The sequence below is a fragment of the Bos javanicus genome, chromosome 4 (assembly GCF_032452875.1).
Source record: "Bos javanicus breed banteng chromosome 4, ARS-OSU_banteng_1.0, whole genome shotgun sequence".
Lineage (NCBI taxonomy): Eukaryota > Metazoa > Chordata > Mammalia > Artiodactyla > Bovidae > Bos > Bos javanicus.
The window spans coordinates 95,665,050-95,689,567 of NC_083871.1; the positions used below are offsets into that span (position 1 = coordinate 95,665,050).

The following is a 24,518-nucleotide window of genomic DNA, read 5'->3' on the forward strand; positions in this document are numbered from 1 at the left end:
AAAAGAACTGGTTATGGTGCTGTTACTATTCTGAGTAGTAACTAATCAGAGTACAGATCTGAACAGCTTGTGGCTTCTACTGCACTTAAACTCAAGTTATTCTGTAAACATTTAATGTGATGTTAGTAAACTGAACTTTCACTCAGTGATTCAGTTAACTGCCTTTTAGAAAAAATAAACTTAACATAGTTTGTTATTTTACTAAAAAAGTGTACTTGGATGGTATTAGGACCATGAGCTAAATTGTTTCCTTGACAAATAGTGTCTGAAGTCATCTGAAGTAAAAAATAATCATTTTTCATTTATACACTTTCAGCATTAACACTTATTATGTCCATATCCTTGAGGAAATTAATGCTCTGATAGGTAAAGAAGGTGGATAAATAAAACTTAATTTTTAACTTTACTGTAGTTCTTGGAAACCTAGTCTCTATACTTATTTTTCCTTTTAATTGTTTTTTTACTGTTTACAAACCTTTTGGATCACGTCATGTTTTAAGTGTTTCATTGCAAAATATGCTATATTCAAAGGGAAAAAATATGCATACTTATACATAAAATTTAAAGAATAATAAAACAAATACTTGTTTATTCTTCAGCAGTCTTTAGAAATGGAAAACTACTGCAACCTTTGAAGCTTCCTGTGAGCACCATTTTGTATCTGTCCTCTAATCCCACTTCCATAATTATTATTTCATATTTGTTAACCATGGGCTTCACTGGTGGCTCAGACAGTAAAGTGTCTGCCTGCAATGCAGGAGACTCGGGTTCAATCCCTGGGTCAGGAAGATCCCCTGGAAAAGGAAATGGCAACCCACTCCAGCACTCTTGTCTGGAAAATTTCCATGGACTGAGGAGCCTGGTGGGCTACAGTCCATGGGGTCGCAAAGAGTCAGACACGATTGAGCGACTTCACTATTTGTTAACCATATTCTCACAGTATTATATATGTATATGTTTATAAATTCCTGTGATTTAAGTTTTGTCTGACTTTCAGTTCAGTTCAGTTCAGTTGCTCAGTCGTGTCTGACTCTTTGCAACCCCATGAACCGCAGCATGCCAGGGTTCAGTATGCCTCTCTGTCCATCACCAACTCCTGGAGTCCACCCAAACCCATGTCCATCAAGTCGGTGATGCCATCTAACCATCTCATCCTCTGTCGTCCCCTTCTCCTCCTGCCCTCAATCTTTCCCAGCATCAGAGTCTTTTCAAATGAGTCAGCTCTTCACATCAGGTGGCCAAACTATTGGAGTTTCAGCTTCAACATCAGTCCTTCCAATGAACATTCAGGACTAATCTCCCTTAGGATGGACTGGTTGGATCTCCTTGCAGTCCAAGGGACTATCAGGAGTCTTCTCCAACACCACAGTTCAAAAGCATCAATTCTTCGGTGCTCCGCTTTCTTTACAGTCCAACTTTCACATCCATACATGACCACTGGAAAAATCATAACCTTGACTAGATGGACCTTTGTTGGCAGAGTAATGTCTCTGCTTTTTAATATGCTGTCTAGGTTGGTCATAACTTTCCTTCCAAGGAGTAAGTGTCTTTAAATTTCATGGCTGCAGTCACCAACTACAGTGATTTTGGAGCCCAGAAAAATAAAATCTAACACCGTTTCCACTGTTTCCCCATCTGTTTCCCATGAAGTGATGGGACCGGATGCCATGATCTTAGTTTTCTGAATGTTGAGCTTTAAGCCAACTTTTTCAGTTTCCTCTTTCACTTTCATCAAGAGGCTCTTTAGTTCTTCTTCACTTTCTGCCATAAGGGTGGGGTCATCTGCATAGCTGAGGTTATTGATATTTCTCCCGGCAATGTTGATTCTAGCTTGTGCTTCTTCCAGCCCAGTGTTTCTCATGATGTAGTCTGCATAGAAGTTAAATAAGCGGGGTGACAATATACAGCCTTGACGTACTCCTTTTCCTATTTGGAACCAGTCTGTTGTTCCATGTCCAGTTCTAACAGGTGCTTCCTGACCTGCATATAAGTTTCTCAAGAGGCAGGTCAGGTGGTCTGGCTTTGACTTTATGTAAATATAATAGAACTTGAATCCATTTATACATTTTCTGTGGCTTTTTGTTTGTTTGTTAAAGATTATGATATTAATGTTGCTGAGTATAATTGTAGTTTGTTAGTTTTGACTGACCTTCCCCAGTGGTGCTACTGGTAAAGAACCTGCCTGCCAAAGCAGGAGACATAGGAGACATGGGTTCGATTTCTGGGTTGGGAAGATCCTCTGGAAGAGGGCATGGCAACCCACTCCAGTATTTTTGCCTGGAGAATCCCATGGACAGGGGGACCTGATGGGCTATAGTCCATAGGTTGCAAGGAGTCAAGACACAATCGAAGTGACTTAGCACACACAGTTTGAACTGTTTGGTATTCTAGTATATCAGTATGCAAAAATATATTTATCCATTTTTCAATTTGATAGGCTTTTGAGTTTTTATTGTTTTTGCTCTTAGGAACAGAGTAATATGAACATTCTTGTATGATTTTTCCTCATACACACATACAAGAGTTTCTTTAGGGTATATACCTTGGCATACAGTTGCTGGATCATAGAGGATATGTGTATTTAAGTTCTATCTGGTAATAGAAAAGTTTTTAGAAAATGGCTCTATAATTTGTACTCTGATTGGCAGTGTATGAAAGTTGTTACGTCTTGTACTCTCCCCATCATTTCTATGACTGATTTTTAGATTTTGCCAGACTGGTGGATTGTTCATTGTAACTCAGAGTTAGGTTTCTGTGAGCCTCTTATTACTCTTGGTTACTGGATTTTTATCAGTCAGTCCATACATAATGTTGTTTTATATGCATTTCTGTTTAAAGTCATCTCACTTTGTGTATATGGTTTATTCATTTCATTGAACTCACAGCCAATAGCACTATAACTCTTGCCCGAATAAAGCTTATCTGACAAAGATATTTTCTCTATAAGGCACATCACTGCCTTCTTGTATTTAAAAACACCAGACAGCACTTCAGCACTACACTTGGGGACCATTTTAACAGTGAAACACCAACAGCACACACAAAAATATTTTAAAATGTGGCACTAAATAGACCATGAAAAAGACACTTGTATGAGAGCAAGTGTGTAGGGTCCTTTGTTTGACCTTAGCTCAGAGAGTGTGCATGCATGCTGGTCAGTCAATATGTATCCAGCTCTTTGCAACCCCATAGACTAGCCCACCCGGCTTGTCTGTCCATGGGATTGCATATGGCAACTTAAATTTTTTGCTGCTCTGTGCATGTCCAGGAGTGACTGAGAATATTGATTTGATGTTACAAATAAATTTTAAAGAGTAGATGAATTTGCAAATACCAGATCCGTGAAAAGATAGGAACAACTGTACTGTAACCAGCAATTCATTTACCATATTTTAAACAGGTCTGAGATTAGAAAGAAAGGAAAACAGGACTCTGAAAAATCAAAAACAATGTGATGAGATTTTTAGGTTCTAATAGCCTTTTCTTAAGAATCCACTTTGCATTTAATGTTATTCTGTTTGGTTCATTGTTTCTTCAGGTTTCAGCAGCTGGAAGCAGCTTTGTGCATGGGGACCATAGCTATGAAAGATAGGCACATCGACAGCAAGTTGATAACTGGCAAAGTGTCATAAAAGGGAAGATAGAATAATCTAAGTAACAGAAAACCAACAGTATCACATTTAGGAGGTCTTTAGTGCAAGAATACTCTGTATTTCATTTACCTCTAGGATAGTGTTTACAGTAAACTTTATACAGTGATGGATATATTCTTATAATCTGCACTGCATTGTATGGCAGTTGCTAACAGCAGATAGCTGTTGAGTATTTGAAATGAGTCTAGTAGAACTAAGGAATGCAGTTTTAAATTTTACTGAATTTTCATTAGTTTAGAATACATAGCCCCAGGTGGCTAGTGGCTATGTATTAGACTGCATAGATCTAAGGCATTGCTGTTATTAGGATATACTGTTTGATATATAGTGCTTGACTTTGTCAGTAAGATACTGTAATTATGTTTAGTATGTGCAGCTTACGTGGATACAGAAGTTAATGTGTAGTTATTTAGAAAAGGATGGGAAACAAACTCAAAGCCTCTCAACTACTCCTTTTTTAACCATAAAGAGGAAGGACTATGTGTATACATGGATGCTAGGATGTATGGCATGTTTTGAGAATGGCATCTCAGAGTGAATGAACTCTAAACACTTTTCTAAAGCTTGTGTTGGGCTATGAATGGGGTAGATAAAAATAGAAATATTTTCCTTGTAATGCATGTTAAGAATTTTTTTCAGGTGGCTACTCAGTTATTGTCAAGACATGAATACTTATTGTTTGGACATAACTACTTAATAAGTAGACTGTTGATGTTTCTTTTGACCTTAGAATCTGTATCAGTCATTCAATTGCTGTGTAACAAATTACCACAGAAGTTAGCAGTTAAAAACAAACAGTATTTCACCCTGTTACTGAGGGTCAGATTTTGGCTCAGGAGAAAAAAAGAGTACTTATCTACAAGGTAATGGTTGAATACATTTTTCATGGAGTATTGTCAGCCATTTAAATACAGTGAACTGGCTTCATACCAGTTGACTTGGAGGAATTTCCTCCATAAAATGAGAAAAGCATGATGCAGAGAAACATCTATAATAGGATCCTACTATTGTTACCTGAATAACAACTCTCCCTCCTTCAACAATGTGTATGTATGTATATGTGTATATTTTTATTTGATACAGTGAGACCAGGTAAAGATATGAAAGGATACATATCTGGTTGTTGACATTGGTTATTTAAGAGAGGAGGAGATGAGAGAGGAAAGGGAGATAGAAGAACCATTTGAAAGAGTTATTCCCATGAAAAACAACATATATGATATTCAGAGTATGTGAAGTGTCTGTATAAGTGTGTACAACAGGGTTCAACTGAATCATCAAAATGGTGGTGGTTGTATCAGAATAATGGAATTTAGGAATTTTAATTTCTTTTAAATTTTGTTCTTATGCTTTTGTCCTGATTCTCATTTTCACCTTATAATTTATATAGTAAGAAAAAAATGAAAGCCATTTCCATTGTGGAAGGGAGCAAATATTTGGTGACCTAATGAGGAAAGCATTGCTGTCAATTTTGGATCATCTGTCTGTACTGGTAGAGAGTAAAATGTAGCATGAACGAAAACCCCATACATACTTTAAGATAGTAATTTCCTCCTTCTCCCATATCAGATATGTTTTATAGAAGTTACTAATACTGCCATGGAAAACATGTCTTTCAGGGTACTGGGGAATGCCCTAGGGTTGATTAAAATGTACAGGTGGTTATATATGTCTTGATAATTGTTTTAAGAAAGATTAAATCATAGTTTTTCTACTACAACTATAAGTTCTTTATGAGGTAGTTAAAATAAAAGTATGGTATTAGGTAATATTCTTTGCCTTCTGGGCCTGGAGAGAGAAGAGTTGAAAGTTTAACAAACTGTGGGCATTCTGCTTTTGAAGGTCAAGAAACTTCAGTGATTATTTAATACAGTTGGGGTGTGTGTGTGTTATAGCTTTTGCAATATGCTCCTGTTATTCTTTCTGTTTGGTGAACCATAACAATATTATGGGAATAAGAGTTTTGTAAAGTGAGGAATAAACAGAAAATATATGTATTTCTATGTAATTTCTCTCTGTGGAACCAGGGTGCCAGCAAATTTATGAAGTTTCTTTATGGTATTTTGCCCTAGTTTGTGAAAAGAACATTGTATGTGTTCAATAATACAGTTTTGTTTAATATAATTTACATATAGTGAAATGCATGAACCTTAAGTGCATAGTATTCATTTTGAAAAATGCACACATTAATTTATATGCTTATCAAGATGTCAAGCATTTTCATTACGTCAGAAAGATTCTTTCTGTCCCTTACCAGTGAATCCTTCAGTCTCCCACCCTTTACCCAGAGGCAAGAGGATTTCTTTTGCCACAGATTAGTTTTGCCTGTACTAAAATTTAATAGAAATGGAGTCAGAGCGTATGCACACTCTTTTGTATATGACTTTTTATACTTCAAATTTTGAGGTGGGGGGTTGCTATCCACTTACGTGCATCAGTATTTCATTTCTTTTCATTAACAGAATACCATTTTTTTCTATGGATATACCACATTTTGTTTATCTTTTTTCCTATTTATGGATATTTGTTACATTTAAGTTTTTGGTGATTGTGAAGAAAGCTTATATAATATTCTTTTATAAGATTTTTAAAATGATACATATTTTCAATTATTTGAGATAAATGTTTGGAGGTAAAGTTGCTACATCATAAGGTAGAGAGATACAGTTGATCCTTGAACAGTGCAAAGAGGTGGCAACTTCTCTTCAGTTGAAAATTTGCATGTTAACTTCTGACTCCCCCAAAACATTACTCATAGCCTACTGTTGGTCCAAAACCTTATTGATAACATAATCAATTAACAGGTATTTTGTGTGTTATAGGTATTATTTATTAATACTGTATCTTATAATAAAGTAAGCTAGAGAAAAGAAAATGTTATTAAGAAAATCATAAGGAATAGAAAGTACTTTTACTGTACTATGTTTATTGATATCATAAGTTTATGCTGTGTACAAGATGAATGGTCTGTCCATACCAACACCAGTATTTTCTCACATGATACAGAACTCTGTAGATGTATTACCAATACTAGAGACCAAAAATGAAAAGATAAAATGTGAAAACGAAATTTGTATATATTTACAGGTATAACCATTCATTGATAAATGAAGAAGCAGGAAAATGATTGCTTTATGGTTCGGTTCAGTTCAGTTCAGTTGCTCAGTTGTGTCCGACTCTTTGTGACCTCATGAATCGCAGCATGCCAGGCCTCCCTGTCCATCGGGACACCTATGGCATGCACCCAAACTCACGTGCATCGAGTCGGTGATGCCATCCAGCCATCTTCTCCTCTGTCGTCCCCTTCTCCTCCTGCCTCCAGTCCCTCCCAGCATCAGGGTCTTTTCCAATGAGTCAACTCTTGGCATGAGGTGGCCAAAGTATTGGAGTTTCAGCCTCAACATCAGTCCTTCCAATGAACACCCAGGACTGATCTCCTTCAGGATGGACTGGTTGGATCTCCTTGCAGTCCAAGGGACTCTCAAGAGTCTTCTCCAACACCACAGTTTAAAAGCATCAATTCTTCCGTAGTATTGTAATTGATACAGTTGCTTCACAGTACCTTACCCTATATACTTATGATGAGGATACCATAAAATATTTATGGTATATTTTATTGCAGTCGTACTCATAATACAGTATTTAAAACATTATTAACATTGTCTCGAAAGCCTCTTACCTGTATGATAAGTCAATATGTAATTTTTCCAATTACTAATGAGAGAGGGGGCATACTGTATGATACTGTTGATATCAAATTATCAAATAATGATAATTATTTGAAAATAAAGTTGCAAAACAGTAAGAAAACTAACCTTATTAATTTTATATAAAATATTAGTCACCTTATGCCTATGTAAGGATTGGCTATCCATTTCAGTACAAGTCTTGTACAGAAGTCAGAAGTGTCCTATACAATAAATACTTAGGCAAGGATGATCACACAAAAATGGTTTCATATAGTTCTTGCTGGACAGTTACTAAATGTTCACACAATGATACACACATACACAGCAGAGAGGTTTATCAGTTGTATGGCATGATGATTACTTACTGCTCATTAAGTGGACATGGGTCATCATAAAGTTCTTGGTTCTTGTCATCTTCATGTTGAGTAGGCTGAGGAGGAGGAGGAAGATGAGGGGTTGGTGTTACTGTCTCAGGAGTGGCCTCAGTGGAAGACGGAGAGGAGTTGCCAGGAGAGGCAGGCACACTTGGTGTAACTGTGCATGAATGCCTGGTAACTTCTGACTTTTTTGCTTTTTCATTACTGTAGAAATGTTTTTATACAGTAGCAATCCTTCTTCCATTGTTTGCTTTAGTTTTAGTGCCCCTGTCATGAAAGAGTCCATGCCGTAAAAGAAGTCAAAAGCAGTCTTGAATAATTGGAACCCTTCTTTCTGTCAGATCGTCTATTGTCAGTTTGTTTTCTGGCACAGCTTCTTCTGGTGTTTTCTTCCTCATCGTCTGGCTCTAGTTTGGAAACACTTATCTCCATCAAGTTATCTTCTTTTAATTCCTCTGGTTTGATGTCTGTTAGCTCTTGAATTTCTCTAAGGTCTGTATTTTGAAACCCTTCATCCCTCACCTTTTTTTTGATATCAACTCTCTTTCAAGATTTCCTTGATTGGCTCTGTTATAAATCCTGTGACATCATATGTGAAATCTGGACACAGTTTTCACCAGCAGGCATTTATTGTTTTGGGCTTAAAGTCTTTCACAGCTTTTTCTACAATAACCATGGCATCTTCAGTGGTGAAATTCTTCCAGATGTCCATGATGTTCTATCAGAGTTTTCTTCCATAGCATTGACAATCTTTCCCGTGGAGTATGAGCCTTAAAGATCTTTATGATTCCTGATCTAGAGGCTGAATTAGAGACACTGTATTTAGGGGCAAAGAGTCGGACACGACTGAGCGACTGAACTGAACTGAACTGAGACCACTTTGATGGAGAAGGCAATGGCAACCCACTCCAGTACTCTTGCCTGGAAAATCCCACGGGCATAGGAGCCTGGTAGGCTGCAGTCCATGGGATTGCACAGAATCGGACATGACTGAAGTGACTTAGCAGCAGCAGCAGACCACTTTGACACCTTTGATGTTGCAGTCACAGAGTTCTGGGTAGCCGGGGGTATTGTCCAATATGAAAGGAACTTTAAAAGGTAGTTTCTTACTGGCAGAACAGTTCCTGTATCAAGGACAAAGCATCAGTGGAGCCAATCCAGAAAAAGGGTTTTTACCCAAGCCTTTTTATTGTACAACCAAAAGACTGGCAGCTAGTGTTTATCTTTTCCCTTCAAGGCTTGGGGTTAGCAGCATTATAGATAAAGACAGTCCTGATCATAATCCCGACTGCATTTACACAAAACAGTAGAGTTAGCTTACCCTTCCTGCTTGCAGGGCCACTAAAGATGGACAGGTCATAGTGAAGAGTTGTGACAAAATGCAGTCCACTGGAGGAGGAAATGACAACCCACTCCAGTATTCTATTGCGAGAACCCCATGAACAGTATGAAAAGGCAAAAAATATGACACGAAGATAAGGCCTGCAGGTTGGAGGTGTTCCATATGCTACTGGGGAAGAGTAGAGGGCGATTACTAATAGCTCCAGAAAGAATGAAGTGGCTGGACCAAAGCGGAAATGACGCTCAGTTGTGGATTAGCCTTCATAGTCAACAAAAGAGTCTGAAATGCTGTACCTGAGTGCAATCTCAAAAACAACAGAATGGTTTGTTTCTAAGACAAATCATTCAGCATCACAGTAATCCAAGTCTGTGCCCCAACCACTAATGCCAAAGAAGCTGAAGTTGACTGGATCTTTGAAGACCTATAAGACCTTCTAGAACTAATACACACACGAAAAGATGTCCTTTTCATCATAGAGGATTAGAATGCAAAAGTAGGAAGTCAGGAGATACCCAGAATAACAGGGAAGTTTGATCTTAGAATACAAAGTGAAGGAGGGCAAAGGCTAACCAACTTTTATCAAGAGAACATTCTGGTCATAGTAAACATGCTTTTCCAACAACCCTAGAAACCTCTCTACATGTGGACATCACCAGATGGTCAAAACCGAAGTCAGATTGATTATTTTCTTTGCAGCCACAGGTGGAGAAGCTCTATACAGTCCACAAAAACAAGACCTGGAACTGACTGTGGCTCAGATCATGAGCTCCTTATTGCAAAACTCAGGCTTTAAATTGAAGAAAATAGAGACAACCACTAGACCATTCAGTTACAACCTAAAGCAAATTCCTTATGACTATATGGTAGAGGTGACAAGTAGGTTCAAGGGGTTAGGTCTGGTAGACAGAGTGCCTGAAGAACTGTGGATGAAGGTTCATAATATTGTACAAGAAGCAGTGACCAAAACTACCCCAAAGAAAAAGAAGTGGTTGTGTGACGAGACTTTACAAATAACTAAGGAAAGAAGTGTCTAAAACAACAGTCCCCTTCTGTCGACAGAGGATGAGTGGGGATGACAGAAGGGGACTGTTATTTTCAGTTCAGTTCAGTTCAACCGCTAGGTCATGTCCAACTCTTTGCAACCCCATGGACTGCAGCACACCAGGCCTCCCTGTCCATCATCAACTCCTGGAGCTTACTCATTCTAATGTCCATTGAGTCGATGATGCTATCCAACCATCTCATCCTCTGTCTTCCCCTTCTCCTCCTGCCTTCAATCTTTCCCAGCATCAGGGTCTTTTCCAGTGAGTCAGTTCTTTGCATCAGGTGGCCAAAGTATTGGAGTTTCAGCCTCAACATCAGTCCTTCCAATGAATATTCAGGGTTGATTTCCTTTAGGATTAACTGGTTGGATCTCCCTGCTGTCCAAGGGACTCTCAAGAGTCTTCTCCAACACCACAATTTTTCGGCACTCAGCTTTCTTTATAGTCCAACTCTCACATCCATACACGTCTACTGGAAAAACCATAGCTTTGACTAGACAGACCTTTGTTGGCAAAGTAATGTCTTTGCTTTTTAATATGCTGTCTATGTTGATCATAATTTTTCTCCCAAGGAGTAAGCATCTTTTAATTTCATGGCTGCAGTTACCATCTGCAGTGATTTTTTTGACCCCCCAAAAATAAAGTCTGTCATTTTCCCACTGTTTCTCCATCTGTTTGCCATGAAGTGATGGGACTTCATGAAGTGACTGTTGTTTTAGACACTGATTTATTACACTGAGATTTACACAGATATATAATCTTGGACTTTTCTAGTGTCATTTCCATGCTGCCTATTTCTTTGTCAGTCCTTCCCATCAGAGTAAATGATATTTCAATTACCCTGTTATTCAGGTCAGAAACTAAATCACCACTGTTGCTACTTTCTCCCCTCCCTATACTTTGGCCACCTGATTCGAAGAACTAACTCATTTAAAAAGACCCTGATGCTAAGAAAGATTGAGGGTAGGAGGAGAAGGGGGCGTCAGAGAATGAGATGGTTGGCTGGCATCACTGACTCAATGGACATGAATTTGAGCAAACTCCGGGAGATAGTGAAGGACAGGGAAGCCTGGCATGTGGCAGTCCATATGGTGGCGTAGAGTAGGACAGGACTGAGCAACTGAGCAATCCATCCCTATATCCAGCTATTACTTAATCCCTTTCATTCTTGCTCCAAAATATATGTCAAAACTGTCTAATCCTCTCTGTCTCCACACTGCCTGAGTTTAAATCTCCTTCATCTCTTCTTTTGTTGGAATTATTATAACTGTATGCAATTCATTGGCCATTTCCTCTGATCCATTTTCTACCAGATACACTGTGTGTGATGTTAATCATATCTTGGCTTTCCATTGTGCTTAATAGATTCTATGGCATTTATGATGTATGATATGGTAACTTCTCTTGGGTCTCAACATATACCATTCTCGACCTTGCTTACTAGGCTCCAATCATGCTGGCCTTTTAACAGTTTCCAGAACTCATTTTTCATAAGCCTTTTTGCCTGACTGGCTCTGTGTGGTAGGTGATTAGTGCTCCCCACTACCCTCGTGGTGGGGGGCGGGCGGGGGGGAGATATGTGCAACCTCAGAATGTAACCTTATTTCAAATAAAGGTTTTAGCAGATGTAATTAAGATAAGGGTCTCAAAGTGAGATCATCCTGGATTAGGTTGAGCCCTAAATCAAATGACAAGTGTTTTTATTAGACACAGAAAAGGAGAAAACAGAGGGACACAAGGAAGAAGGTCATGTGACAGTTGGAGACAGAGGTTGGAATTATGCTGCCACAAGCAAAGAACACCAGGAGCCACTAGATACTGGTAGAGGCAAAGGAGGATCTGCTCTTAGAGCCTTCGGAGGGAACATTGTCTTGCTAACATCTAGAGTTCAGACTGCTGGCCTTCAGAACTGTGAGAGAATACATTTCTGTTGTTTTAAACCACCAGGTTTGTGGTAATATGTTATGGCAGCCTGAGGACACTATGCTGTCTCATCCTTTAAGGCTCAGCTCCTGGGAGATACTTTAGATGACAGACCTATCTAAAGCTAAAGTAGTCTCCTTTTTTATCATCTTTATTTCTTATAAATTGTTAATATTCATATGATTTAAAATGATTTTATATATATATATTTTTATTTTTTATATTGAAAAATCACTATGGGCTGAAATTGTGAGCAGTTTTGAACATTAAATTTTTTTTTATTGTTTGCTTAATTCTATGCCTAAATTAAGAATCATGTAATAGTTCTTTGATCCTTTATGAACCTAAGTTGCTTTGATAAAGAGATTGTGAGTCATTATGTTTTGTTTTAAAATTAATTTATTAATATATAATTTAAAGGTTGGTAACAGATTGTAAAATAGTTTTTCTCAAATGTTCATTCTCTATTTTTTTTTACAGTTTCTGATACTAAATCTACAGCAGTTATTTCTTTAAATTAAAAGTAACAAATCTATTTAACTATGGGATAACACTGTTTAATAGTAACATATTCATCATTGAGGCCAAGAGTTTGAAAAATGAAGTTATAAAATTTATTAATAATGTGGTTAAACACTAAAATTTTTACCTGTAATGTATTTGTCAGATCACTGTGCTTTACTTCAGTTAGAGAATTTGCATTTTACTTATATAATTTTTAATAACAAAATCCTATTTGGTATAAATAAAATTATATATAGACAAATGCTTTCTATTGTATTTAGAACTGTTGTATATGGGGTGATGGATAGTATACAATAGATTATATTAATGTAAAGATCTGTTTTTACTACCTGACTAACCAATTGTCAGGGAAAACTGACTTCTAAACTTGAGAATTTAAAGAATGACCAAAGAGAGAAAGAAGGGGAAAAGGATGGGAGGAAGTGGAATTTCATGAGAAAGATAGAAATATGAATACTTTCGTACCTGGCTATGTAGTCTGTTCTCCAATATACAGCTGTATTCTTAAGAAACTCAATTAACCAAAAATCATGTTACCACACCTATTAATTTGATATGGATGAGAAGGATAATGATTTAAGACTAGCAAGCTCAATTTTCCTATGGCAATTTCTATAATCTTAATAGCTCCCTAGAATATAAACATTATATAAGCCTAAGCATTTGTGATTGTATAATGGTTAAATAAAGGTTTGACTGTGGGGTTAGTCAATCAGTAGGAATGCTTTTAGCATCAAATAACAGAAGGTCCTATAACAGTGGGTTAATAAAACAAATGAGTTTCTTCCCTATCACCATCCCTATCTGTTCCTGCCAGCACAAGAAAGCTAGAGTTAGGCAGCTGCTGATGAAAGTTGAGTGTCCCACAGATGACTGTTAGTAGATCTTTTCTTACTTGTTGCAGGGGGGTGGGGGGTCCAGTTCAGATGGTAAAGAAGTAACATTTGTTTCGAAAAGCAAAACTTATTCCACAGCTTCTACTTATATCTCATTGACCAGAATTTTGCCATGTATGTATTTTTGCCTGGAAGGTGGCTAGGAAGAATTGGATTGAGAATGGAAATTGGGTCAGCCAACCAGCAGTCTGACTGATTAAAAAAAAATTTTTTTAATGGCATCCCTGGTGGCTCAGATGGTAAAGCCTCTGCCTGCAATGCGGGAGACCCAGGTTCGATCCCAGGGTTGGGAAGATCCCCTGGAGAAGGAAATGGCAACCAACTCCAGTACTCTTGCCTGGAAAATTCCATGGACGGAGGAGCTGGTAGGCTACAGTCCATGGGGTCACAAAGAGTCGGACACGACTGAGCGACTTCACTTTTTTTCACTACAGTTGGTTTACAGCGTTGTGTTAGTTTCATGTGTATAGCACAGTGATTTGGTTTACACATTTATATTTAATTCTTTTTCAGGTTCTTTTCCCTTATAGGTTATTATAAAGTGTAGAATTTAGTTCCCTGTGCTATACAGTAGATCCTTGTTGTTTGTATATTTTATATGTAGTAGTGTGTGTCTGCAAATCCCAGACTCCTAATTTATCTCTCCCCATTATTTCTTCTTTGGTAACCATAAGTTTGTTTTCTGTGTATGTGGATCTATTTCTGTTTTGTAAATAAGTTCATTTGAATTATTGTTTAAAGATTCCCCATGTAAGGGATATCATATGATATTTGTATTTCTCTGGCTTACTTATTATGATAATTTTCTAGGTCTATCCATGTTGATGGAAATGGCATTATTTCATTATTTATTATGGATATGTATTTCATTATCCATTCTTTGGATATTTCGTTATCCATTCTTTATCCACCCAATTGCCAGTGGACATTTAGGTTGCTTCCATGTCTTGGCTGTTTGTAAAGTGTGCTGCTGTGAACATTGAAGTGCATGTGTTTTTTCAAATTATAGTTTTCTACAGATGTGTGCCTAGGATAGAAATTTCTAAATCATATGGTAATTCTATTTTTAGTTTTTGAAGGAACCTTCATAGTGTTCTCCATAGTGGTTGTACCCATTTACATTCCCACCACCATCATAGGAGGGCTCCTTTTTCTCCACACCCTCCCCAATAGACAGTAGACTTTTTGATGTTGATCATTCTGACTAGTGTGAGTGATACCTCATTATAGTTTTGATGTGCATTTCTCTAATAATTAGCAGTGTTGAGCATTTTTTCATGTGTTTGTTGGCCTTCTGTATGTCTTCTTTGGACAAATGTCTGTTTAAATCTTCTGCCCATTTTTTGTTTGGGTTGTTTGGTTTTTTGATATTGAGCTATGTGAACTGTTTATATATTTTGAAAATTAATCCCTTTTTAGTTGCATCGCTGTAAATATTTTCTCCTATTTTGTGGGTTGTCTTTTTGTTTTTGTTGGTAGTTTCCTTTGCTGTGCAGAGCTTTTAAGTTTAATTAGGTCCCATTTGTTTATTTTTGTTTTTATTTCCAGTACTTCAGGAGACAGATCCAAAGAGATAACTGCTGTGATTTATGTCAAAGAGTGTTCTGTGTTTTACTCTAGAAGTTTTATAGTATTTGGACTAACATTTTGATCTTTAATCCATTTTGAGTTTATTTTTGTGTATGATGTTAGAGAATGTTCTGATTTTGTCCTTTTGCATGTAGCTAATTGTCCTGTTTTCCCAGCACGATTTACTGAAAAGCTGTCTTTTTTCCATTGTATATTCTTGCCTCCTTTGCAGATAGACTGATTTTTAATCTAAACTCTATTTTTTAACTGTGTAACAATGACAAGTTACTTAGCCTTTCTAAGCCAAAATTTTTTTATCCTTAAAATGAGGATGAAGAGGATGATTATTGTTCTTAAAATACTACTCCTGTTCCTCCTGCTCCTATTAAAATGAGGTAAGTGAAAGTGTTAGTCGCTCAGTCATGTCCGACTCTTTGTGACCCCATGGACTGTATCCCGCTAGGCTCCTCTGTCCATGAAATTCTCCAGGCAACGATACCGAGTGAGTAACCATTCCCTTCTCCAGGGCATTTTTCTGACCCAGGGATCGAACCCAGGTTGCTTCCCTTGTGGCTTAGCTGGTAAAGAATCCACCTGCAATGTGGGAGACCTGGGTTCAATCCCTGGGTTGGGAAGATCACCTGGAGAAGGAAAAGGCTACCCACTCCAGTATTCTGGCCTGGAGAGTTCCATGAACTGTGTATGTATAGTCCATGAGGTCACAAAGAGGCAGACACGACTGAGCAACTTTCACTTTCACTTCTGAATTGCAGACAGATACTTTATGTCTGAGCCACCGAGCTTTACTGTCTTTTCTCACCAAAATGAGACAAAATACATAAAAATCTGAGTAATCTGTAAGTTAAGGGAATTAATACTCACGAGATATTATTTCTGATTATATCATCATCTTTCATGTTACCACCAACTTCATTCTTTTATTTTATTGAGGTAAAAGTCACATAACAAAATTAACCATTTTTAAGTGTTCAAATACACAGTGTTGTACAACTGTCATTTCTACTTAGTTTTTTTCATTACCTTCTAAGAAAACCTGGTACCAGTTAAGCATTCTCTCCTTTCCCTGTAACCCAGCTCCCGGTGACTAATGATGCTGAACATCTTTTCATGTACCTGCTGGCCATTTGTTTATCTTCTTTGAACAAAGGGCTATTGAGGTCCTTTGCCCATTTTAAAATTAGGTTGTCTTTCTTTTTGTCATCGAGTTGTATAAATTCCTTATATATTCTCAATACTATGCCCTCATCAGATAAGTGTCTGAAAGTATTTTCTCCCATTCTGTAGGTTGTCTTTTTACTTTTTTGGTAGTGCCATTTGATGCACAAAACTTTAATTTTGATAAAGACCAGTTTATTTTATATTCTGTTGCTAGCACTTTTGGAGTCATATCTCAGAATTCCATTGCCAAACCAGAGTCATAAAGATAGGGTATCCCTATTTTTGTCTAAGAGTTTTATAGTTTTATCTCTTACTTTTATGCCTTATATTTGATTGTAAAGGATCAAGTTTGAATCATTTTGGTTACATTTTGAGTTAATTTTTGTGTTTGGTACAAAGTAAGACCATCCACTTAATTCTATTCTCCTTTATCATGAGTATTACCCATTATTACAAAGCATGAAGCCACTGCAACATAACAACTGAGTTGTCTAAATAGCTTTCCTCCCATGTATTTGATTATTAGTAATTTCCTTCTTAATTTTTATAATTGAAAACAGTCTGCATAACGTAAAATACGTTCCCTAAGTAACTGATCCCATTTTATTCTGTGTATAGTTAGAAAACTTGAGCTGCATCAGACATGTCTATGGTAGGTCTGAGTTTTTTCATTTATAAAATCGGCAGGGGTGACTGGTAAATCTTTTTTCTAGATTAAAATTTTATCACTGATTTTGAACATTGAATTTATTAGTGAAGTGTAGTCATTGAGAATATGTAATTGTTACTTTTGTATTCTAATTTGTTTGATTATTCATAGCCTATTTTATTAAATGCTATTCCTTGATTAGAAGTTATCTCACTAGTCCATTTTTCCCCTCCTTCATCTACATTGTTCAAAATAATGTAGTTTCCTGGGTGAAAGTGGTGATGTTATGGTAGCCTGATATCCTTTCACATTAAAAAAAAAAAATCTATTGGTGTAGGATGGACAGGATGAACCTTATTCAGTCAGTTGTCCAAGATTTTAATTATTCAAATTGTCTAACCATTTGTTTTGAGTGGAGGAGGATATAATTTGGTTGTTCCTTTTTGTAGTACTTGATTCTGAAGCTTGAAAGGCCTGCTATAGTCCAGAATATCACATTTGGAAAATATGAGAAAACTCATGTCTGCAATTTGAAGAAATTTAAAGTCTTTGGTGGAATGAATGAAGAAAACATGACAGAGCTGTTGTCCAGGTGGGTTATGATTATGGGGAGGAAAGAGCTGTCTTCTCAATGTAGTCTTAGTTTAGTCTCTTTGTAGCTAAATCTTCATGCCTTGATATTTCTTACAAGGGAGAAAAGAATACTTCTACTATTTTATTTCTAGTGCCTTATTTTAATATTGTGGCTTGAGTCAACTTTTTTCCACCGAGATACTAATTAATATTGTTACCAAAGCAGAAAGAATAAAATTGGGGTTATTTTTCTACTTCTTATTCTTCAGTCTTATTTTTAAAATGCTAATGACTTCAGATATACTTTTGAGCTATAATTGATATCTTTGCTGTAATCCTTGCTATAAAAATATATAATCTGTTGAAAACATTAAGATTGATTGTCCTGAGAGCTTAGTATAAATTGGAGACTAAACAGAGTAAAATTATGGGATTGCACCTAGTGCAGAGCATACCTCTTGAAAAAGAAACGAAAAAATGAAAGTTGTCAGTCACTCAGTCATGTTCAACTCTTCGCAACCCCATGGACTATAGCCCACCAGGCTCCTCTCTGTCCATGGAATTCTTCAGGTAAGAATACCTGAAGTGAGTAGCCATTCCTTTCTCTGGGGATCTTTCCTACCCAGGGATCGAACCCAGGTCTCCTGCATATGCTTTACCAGCTGAGCCACCAGAAAGCCCCACCTCTTGGAAGGAACTCAGTAAATTTGAGTTTTGACAGCATAGACCACCAGGAGTAAATGTTAATTGGCCCTCTAGATGATGAAAAATGGGTTATAAAATGGAGCGGACAAATGAAGTCATGCAGTTTTAGAATATATTTGTGACATAGTGTGTCCCATTAGCACAGTATTTTATATAAGTATTATTACATCTAGAGTGCATTTGATTTAAGCCATGGAAGTATGTCAATTGAATATAAGGCAGCCTGAAAGTAAGTGACTTTTCCATAAATACTTGAATCAGTCCTAAGTTGTTTAAGTACAGAAATTATATTAATTTCTTTTTATATAGGATAAACTGGATGCTGTTAAACCAACAGAGTAAGATTGTCTTTGAAAATGTATTGAGCTATAAAAAGGAACATTGGCATCTCAGTCAGAATTTAATGACTTAATTCTTTGGCAAATTCGAATATCTGGCTCTGTTTAGGTTGTAAGATATGAGTATGAATTGTTTTTCAATTTTCTTACTGCTTGAATATTTTACATTGTATTCAGTACTTCCCTGGTGTCTCAGACGGTAAAGTGTCTGCCTACAATGCAGGAGACCTGGGTTCAATTCCTGGGTCAGGAAGATCTCCTGGAGAAGGAAATGGCAACCCACTCCGGTATTCTTGCCTGGAAAATCCCATCGACAGAGGAGCCTGGTAGGCTAGAGTCCATGGGGTCGCAAAGAGTCGGACACGACTGAGCAACTTCACTTTCTTTCTTTCTACACAAAGGACACTGGACCTTGTCACACATTTTCATGCACTGTAGTCACATTCTTTAACACTGAACGTTTTCATTAGCCCTCATTTAATTAAGAGACCACCATATAGTGCAGTTGATGTGAATGTACAAGCTGTGTCCTATATTCTCATGTTCAACTACTTCGTTATATTATTCCTTTCGTATTTGTCAAACCTTAAAATCTGGGTATGTTATTAATCTTTGTTTTAGTATGTTTACTAAATTATGAAATCAGATTTAATTACCTTATTTTTTTTCCACAGTGGCTTAAAGAATGATTATAACAAAGAAACATTTACCTTAAAGCATAAAATTGATGAACAGATGTTTCCATGTCGATTCATTAAAATAGGTAAGGCTTTTAGCATTCTGGAGTAGAAATAAATTCTTTATATCATTAATCAGCAAACACAGCCTGTGTGGGCCCAATCCTGTAGGTTCACTGTTTTTTTGTTTTTTTTTTAAATAAAATTTTATGGCAACACTGCCATGCCAGTTTTTCACATAGTATCTCTCTGCTTTTGCACTACAATGGCAAAGTTGAGTAGTTGCAAAAACAGTATAGCCCACAAAGCCCAAAATGTTTACTGTTTGGCTGGCCCCTAGTTTATAAATCTGTATCTGAGTGACAGTTATTTCAAATAGAATCTTTTCTAAATACTTTATTATTTAATGAGATACAGTGATTTGAGAGCCTTGATTGTTTTATGGAAGGTTTATCAGTTCTAAAGTTGCATCATTCTAAAACCAAATACTGATGGATTCCTTAAGGCAGTGTATTATGGTTATTTTCTGTTTTTTTCTTTTGTATTTCCTTTTTGTGCATGTGGTAACGTTGGTCAAACACATAAAACTAATTTCATAACCCACTAATTAGTTTCAAAGTAATTCTTGAAAAATGCTATCTAAGGCATTTATCTTTTTAGCAAGTGTTTTAACTTTAAAAGTATTTGTAATACCTCCTCAGAACTAGTGTTTTTAGGATTATTTTGTTTATAAGTTGTGTTAGAGAGTTTGAAAGTTGAGGACTTCACTGTTAATTCCCATCTTTATTTCATACCTTTGAAAATAGTATGTTAAAATTGTAATTATGGTGAATCATATTCCTTAAAGAATGGTAATAAAAGCCAGAATCCTGTGTTTTGATTTGGGAGAAAAATCCTCTTTTGAAACGAACAGCTCCATTATCGTTATTTGCCAGTCTGTTGCAAGTTGGCCTGTTCATTTCATTGAGTCAAATAGTTTCATTGTGTATGTGTCTGACTCCGTGACACCAGGCTCCTCTGTATATGGAATTAGACAAAAAGAATATCTGAAAAGACTATTTATAGAGGGAAAGCTATTTTTAGAATCATTGGACTTTTTGGTTTTTCACTTTCTTTTATAAACAGGCGTGCGTGCTAGTCGCTTTAGTCATGTCCCACACTGTGCAACCCTGTGGACTGCAGCCCGCCAGGCTCCTCTGTCCATGGGATTCTCCAGGCAAGAATACTGGAGTGGGCTGCCATTTCTTCCTCCAGGGGATCTTCCCAACCCAGGGATCGAACCCAAGTCCCTTATGTCTCCTGCATTGGCAGGCAGGTTCTTTACCACTAGCACCACCTGGGAAGCCTGAAAGAAACAGGAAGCAGGGAAGTGAGCAAACCCCAGTTCTGCTTCCTGAACCCCTACCAGCTGAGGGAGAGAAGGAGTTCTGGAGCAGAGCCCTGCCCCTGTAACCTGCCTGAGCAAGGTGGCCTCTTGCCTTTTGGACCCTGCCCCCACCCTCACTGCGGGCACAACTGTCCAGTTTCTCTCCCATCCTTCCTGCTGCCTAATGCAGGCCATCTACCTGAGCCAGGGTGGGGGAGAGTGGATGGTCAGAGGGGCCTCAGGCTGTCTTGGTGCCGGGGTCCGCCTTCGTGTGAGTCCAGAGCTCCTTGTGCTGCTTCCAGCCTAAGCCTTAGTCGTAGTTGCCTTTGCTCTTAAACAGCTGCTGATAGTGGGGTTTGCAGTAGAACTGCCCTTTGCAGCACCGTGTAGCTGCCCAGGCTGAGCTTGGTGTAACAGTGCTTGCAGCAGAAGCTATAGTTTGTTATAATAAGTAATTGGAAATAAAAACCTGTATCCTGTTTATGAAAATTGATGAACAAGCAAATTTTTAAAATAAATTCTTTGGTTGTTTCTTCTTTCATGCTAATAAATAATTCTTTCCTCAGTATTCATGCCACCCATTTCTTATAGATTCTTACATTCTTGAACAATGCTTGAACGATTCTTACATTCCAAATGTAGCAACAGTGAAAATTTAGATTTAAATATTTTAAAGTACTTATTCAACATCTGATTGCTTAGTCATGCAAAATGAAACGTTCTCTTTTTTAAAGTTATTTTATTTGAATTACCAGAATACATATTCTATACCCATGAGTTTTCTTTGAAGGAAAGTACTACTGCTGCTTCTAAAATTCTTAATCCTCTAATATTATTCATTAGAAGAACTATGAATAGAAGCCTGTTTAGGGTTGTTGAATAGTTTGTTCCCTTAAAAAATTTATGAGAGAACAGAGGTCCTCTTATGCATCAGTTAGACATAGAAAAAGTACATGCACATGATTTGAGCCATCATGTCATTTCAGCAATCATTTCTTAGAACTTCATATGTTTTTAATGGGCTTCCCAGGTGGCTCAGTGGTAAAGAATCTTCCTGCCAGTATAGGAGAAAAAGGAGTTACAGGTTCAATCCCTGGGTCAGGAAGATTCCCTGGAGAAGGAAATGGCAACCCACTCCAGTATTCTTGCCTGGAAAATTCCATGAATCAGAGGAGCTTGGCGGGCTACAGTTCATCGGGTTGCAAAGAGTTGAATGTGTTTTTTTTACTGCTTTTGCGTTTGTAAGTGTTTTCACAAGTGGTATCTCATTTGAGCATTACACTGGAAGATAAAAAATCTTGCCTTTTTTGGTTAAGGAAAATGAGACTAGAAGTCAAATGATGTGTCGCAGGGTATATATAGCTAGTAAGTGATGGATCAAAGACATAGCATTTGGTATATGCTTTTGGATATGTGCTTACATTACTTTAAAGTAATAAATAGATGTTGTTTATGAAACATCTAACACTGTGAAATAGGTATATTATGCTCACTTTTCAGATGAGAAAACTGAAGTTGAGAGGTAGATTAAATGATTAGACCAAGACTATACAGTAGAAATAGAGATAGGATACAAACTTAAGTCTGTCTTTTTATGAATGCTGATTTCTTTTACTCTGTGATGGGTGAAAGTTTTGTTTCCTCAAGTAGATTCTGAAATCCTTGGTGATAGCAACTGTCTTCTGTTTCCTCATATTTCAGAAGCAGCAAGCAAACTGCTTGCCTCATTAGAGACATCCTATTTATACTTTTTGAGTTTATTATATGGAGATTTATAGGGATTAATCAGTGGCTGTGTGTTACATCTTTGTGTTCTCTAAACTCTTAGCATTGTCTTCAGTTATGAATATAGGCAGTAGCTTATAGTATTGGCATTACCTGTGACTTGTTTTGGATAGAAGTTATAAGTATTTCTCATCACATTCAGCTCAGTTCAGTTCAGTTAGTCAGTCATGTCCGACTCTTTGCGACCCCACAAACCGCAGCGCTCCAGGCCTCCCTGTCCATCACCAACTCCCGGAGTTCACTCAGATTCACGTCCATCGAGTCAGTGATGCCATCCAGCCATCTCATCCTCTGTCGTCCCTTCTCCTCCTGCCCCCAATCCCTCCCAGCATTAGAGTCTTTTCCAGTGAGTCAACTCTTCACATGAGGTGGCCAAAGTACTGGAGTTTCAGCTTTAGCATCATTCCTTCCAAAGAAATCCCAGGGCTGATCTCCTTCAGAATGAACTGGCTGGATCTCCTTGCAGTCCAAGGGACTCTCACGAGTCTTCTCCAACACCACAGTTCAAAAGCATCAATTCTTCAGCGCTCAGCCTTCTTCACAGTCCAACTCTCACATCCATACACGACCACAGGAAAAACCATAGCCTTGACTAGACGGACCTTTGTTGGCAAAGTAATGTCTCTGCTTTTGAATATGCTATCTAGGTTGGACATAACTTTCCTTCCAAGGAGTAAGCGTCTTTTAATTTCATGGCTGCAGTCACCATCTGCAGTGATTTTGGAGCCCAAAAAAGTAAAGTCTGACACTGTTTCCACTGTTTCCCCATCTATTTCCCATGAAGTGATGGGACTGGATGCCATGAGCTTCTTTTTCTGAATGTTGAGCTTTAAGCCCACTTTTTCACTCTCCACTTTCACTTTCATCAAGAGGCTTTTGAGTTCCTCTTCACTTTCTGCCATAAGGGTGGTGTCATCTGCATAGCTGAGGTTATTGATATTTCTCCCGGCAATCTTGATTCCAGCTTGTGCTTCTTCCAGCCCAGCGTTTCTCATGATGTACTCTGCATAGAAGTTAAATAAGCAGGGTGACAATATACAGCCTTGACGTACTCCTTTTCCTATTTGGAACCAGTCTGTTGTTCCATGTCCAGTTCTAACTGTTGCTTCCTGAGCTGCATACAGATTTCTCAAGAGGCAGGTCAGGTGGTCTGGTGTTCCCATCTCTCATCACATTACACTGTGGCAAATATTGTATCTTTGAAATTATGGTAATTATTAGACCTGCCACTAGAATCTTGTTAGCTAATGTGCTAATAAAAAGCATATATATTTCTATATCATAATTTTATATCTTAGTTATTTTTATAGCTATATTTCAATACAGTTTGCTTACTCTGAATCCTGTGTACTTTTCATTTTACATTTAAATCTGAGAGGGATTGAGTCACAGCGTTCATTGAATATCCAAGGTGAATCACCAAACAAAAAACCAAAGAGCTCATACTGGAGTGAAGTCTTCAGTAGGAATTAGTGTGAAAGTTGAGAGTTGGCCTTAGGAAGAAGCTTAGTTTCAGGTAAGCTTTGTAAGTAAAAATAAAGTTTAGTAAGGAAGGAGAGTAGTTATTTGGGTGGTTAGATTCAAGAGAGCAAGTTTGAAGTTTGGAAGGGAAAACCTCAGTGGGCGATTAGATCAGATGGCTGAAAACATAAAGTTGAATGGGATAAGGTTATTAGTTTTATGGTGACTAGAAAGGTTTGTATATTGATTCATAGCCAAGGTAGTAGTTGTATCAGGAAATAAGGTGATGTGAAGGCACAAAGAAGTACTGATTTTTTGGAAGGATTCTGGAGGAGTTCTGGGTTTTGGTAGATGAGATGACTTAGATTTCTATGAATTTTTTGGATTTTTGTAGCCTGAGTAGGTGTCAGAGGTTCAGAGAGAAGCTTTAGCTTTGATTGGACTCAACCTGCATTCTGGATCCTCAGGAGTCTGGAAGTCTAGGATGAGTACTGTGTCTTGTCAGAGGGAGGTGGGGAGGTAGGGGAAGAATGTACCCCAGTGGTGGCTTTCATGAGAGCATGTGGAGAGGTAACATTTTAAAAGTATACTATTAAGCAGAAAATTGTTATAGGAATAAGAGTTAATAATACTAATATCTAGCATTTATTGAGCACTTACCATATGCCAGTTACTGTGCTGAGTGTTTTGTGTACTTACTGCATTCATTCGTTTGTAAGTAGAGTAGACGCAGTCTTTCAGCGAGGTTAATCTTGAATTTTTACAGTC

At 37.5% G+C, this 24,518-nt stretch overlaps 1 protein-coding gene across 8 annotated transcripts in view; it reads left to right on the forward strand.

The window, feature by feature from the left end:
* The window catches only part of MKLN1 (muskelin 1), a 392,081-nt gene that overhangs the window by 235,226 nt on the left and 132,337 nt on the right, over positions 1–24,518 (forward strand). For all 8 annotated transcript variants that reach the window (XM_061415397.1, XM_061415396.1, XM_061415398.1 and 5 more), the window contains 2 exons: positions 17,295–17,437; positions 19,136–19,224. In XM_061415397.1, the coding sequence (XP_061271381.1) occupies positions 17,295–17,437; positions 19,136–19,224 (232 nt within the window). The remainder of the gene's footprint in view (positions 1–17,294; positions 17,438–19,135; positions 19,225–24,518) is intronic.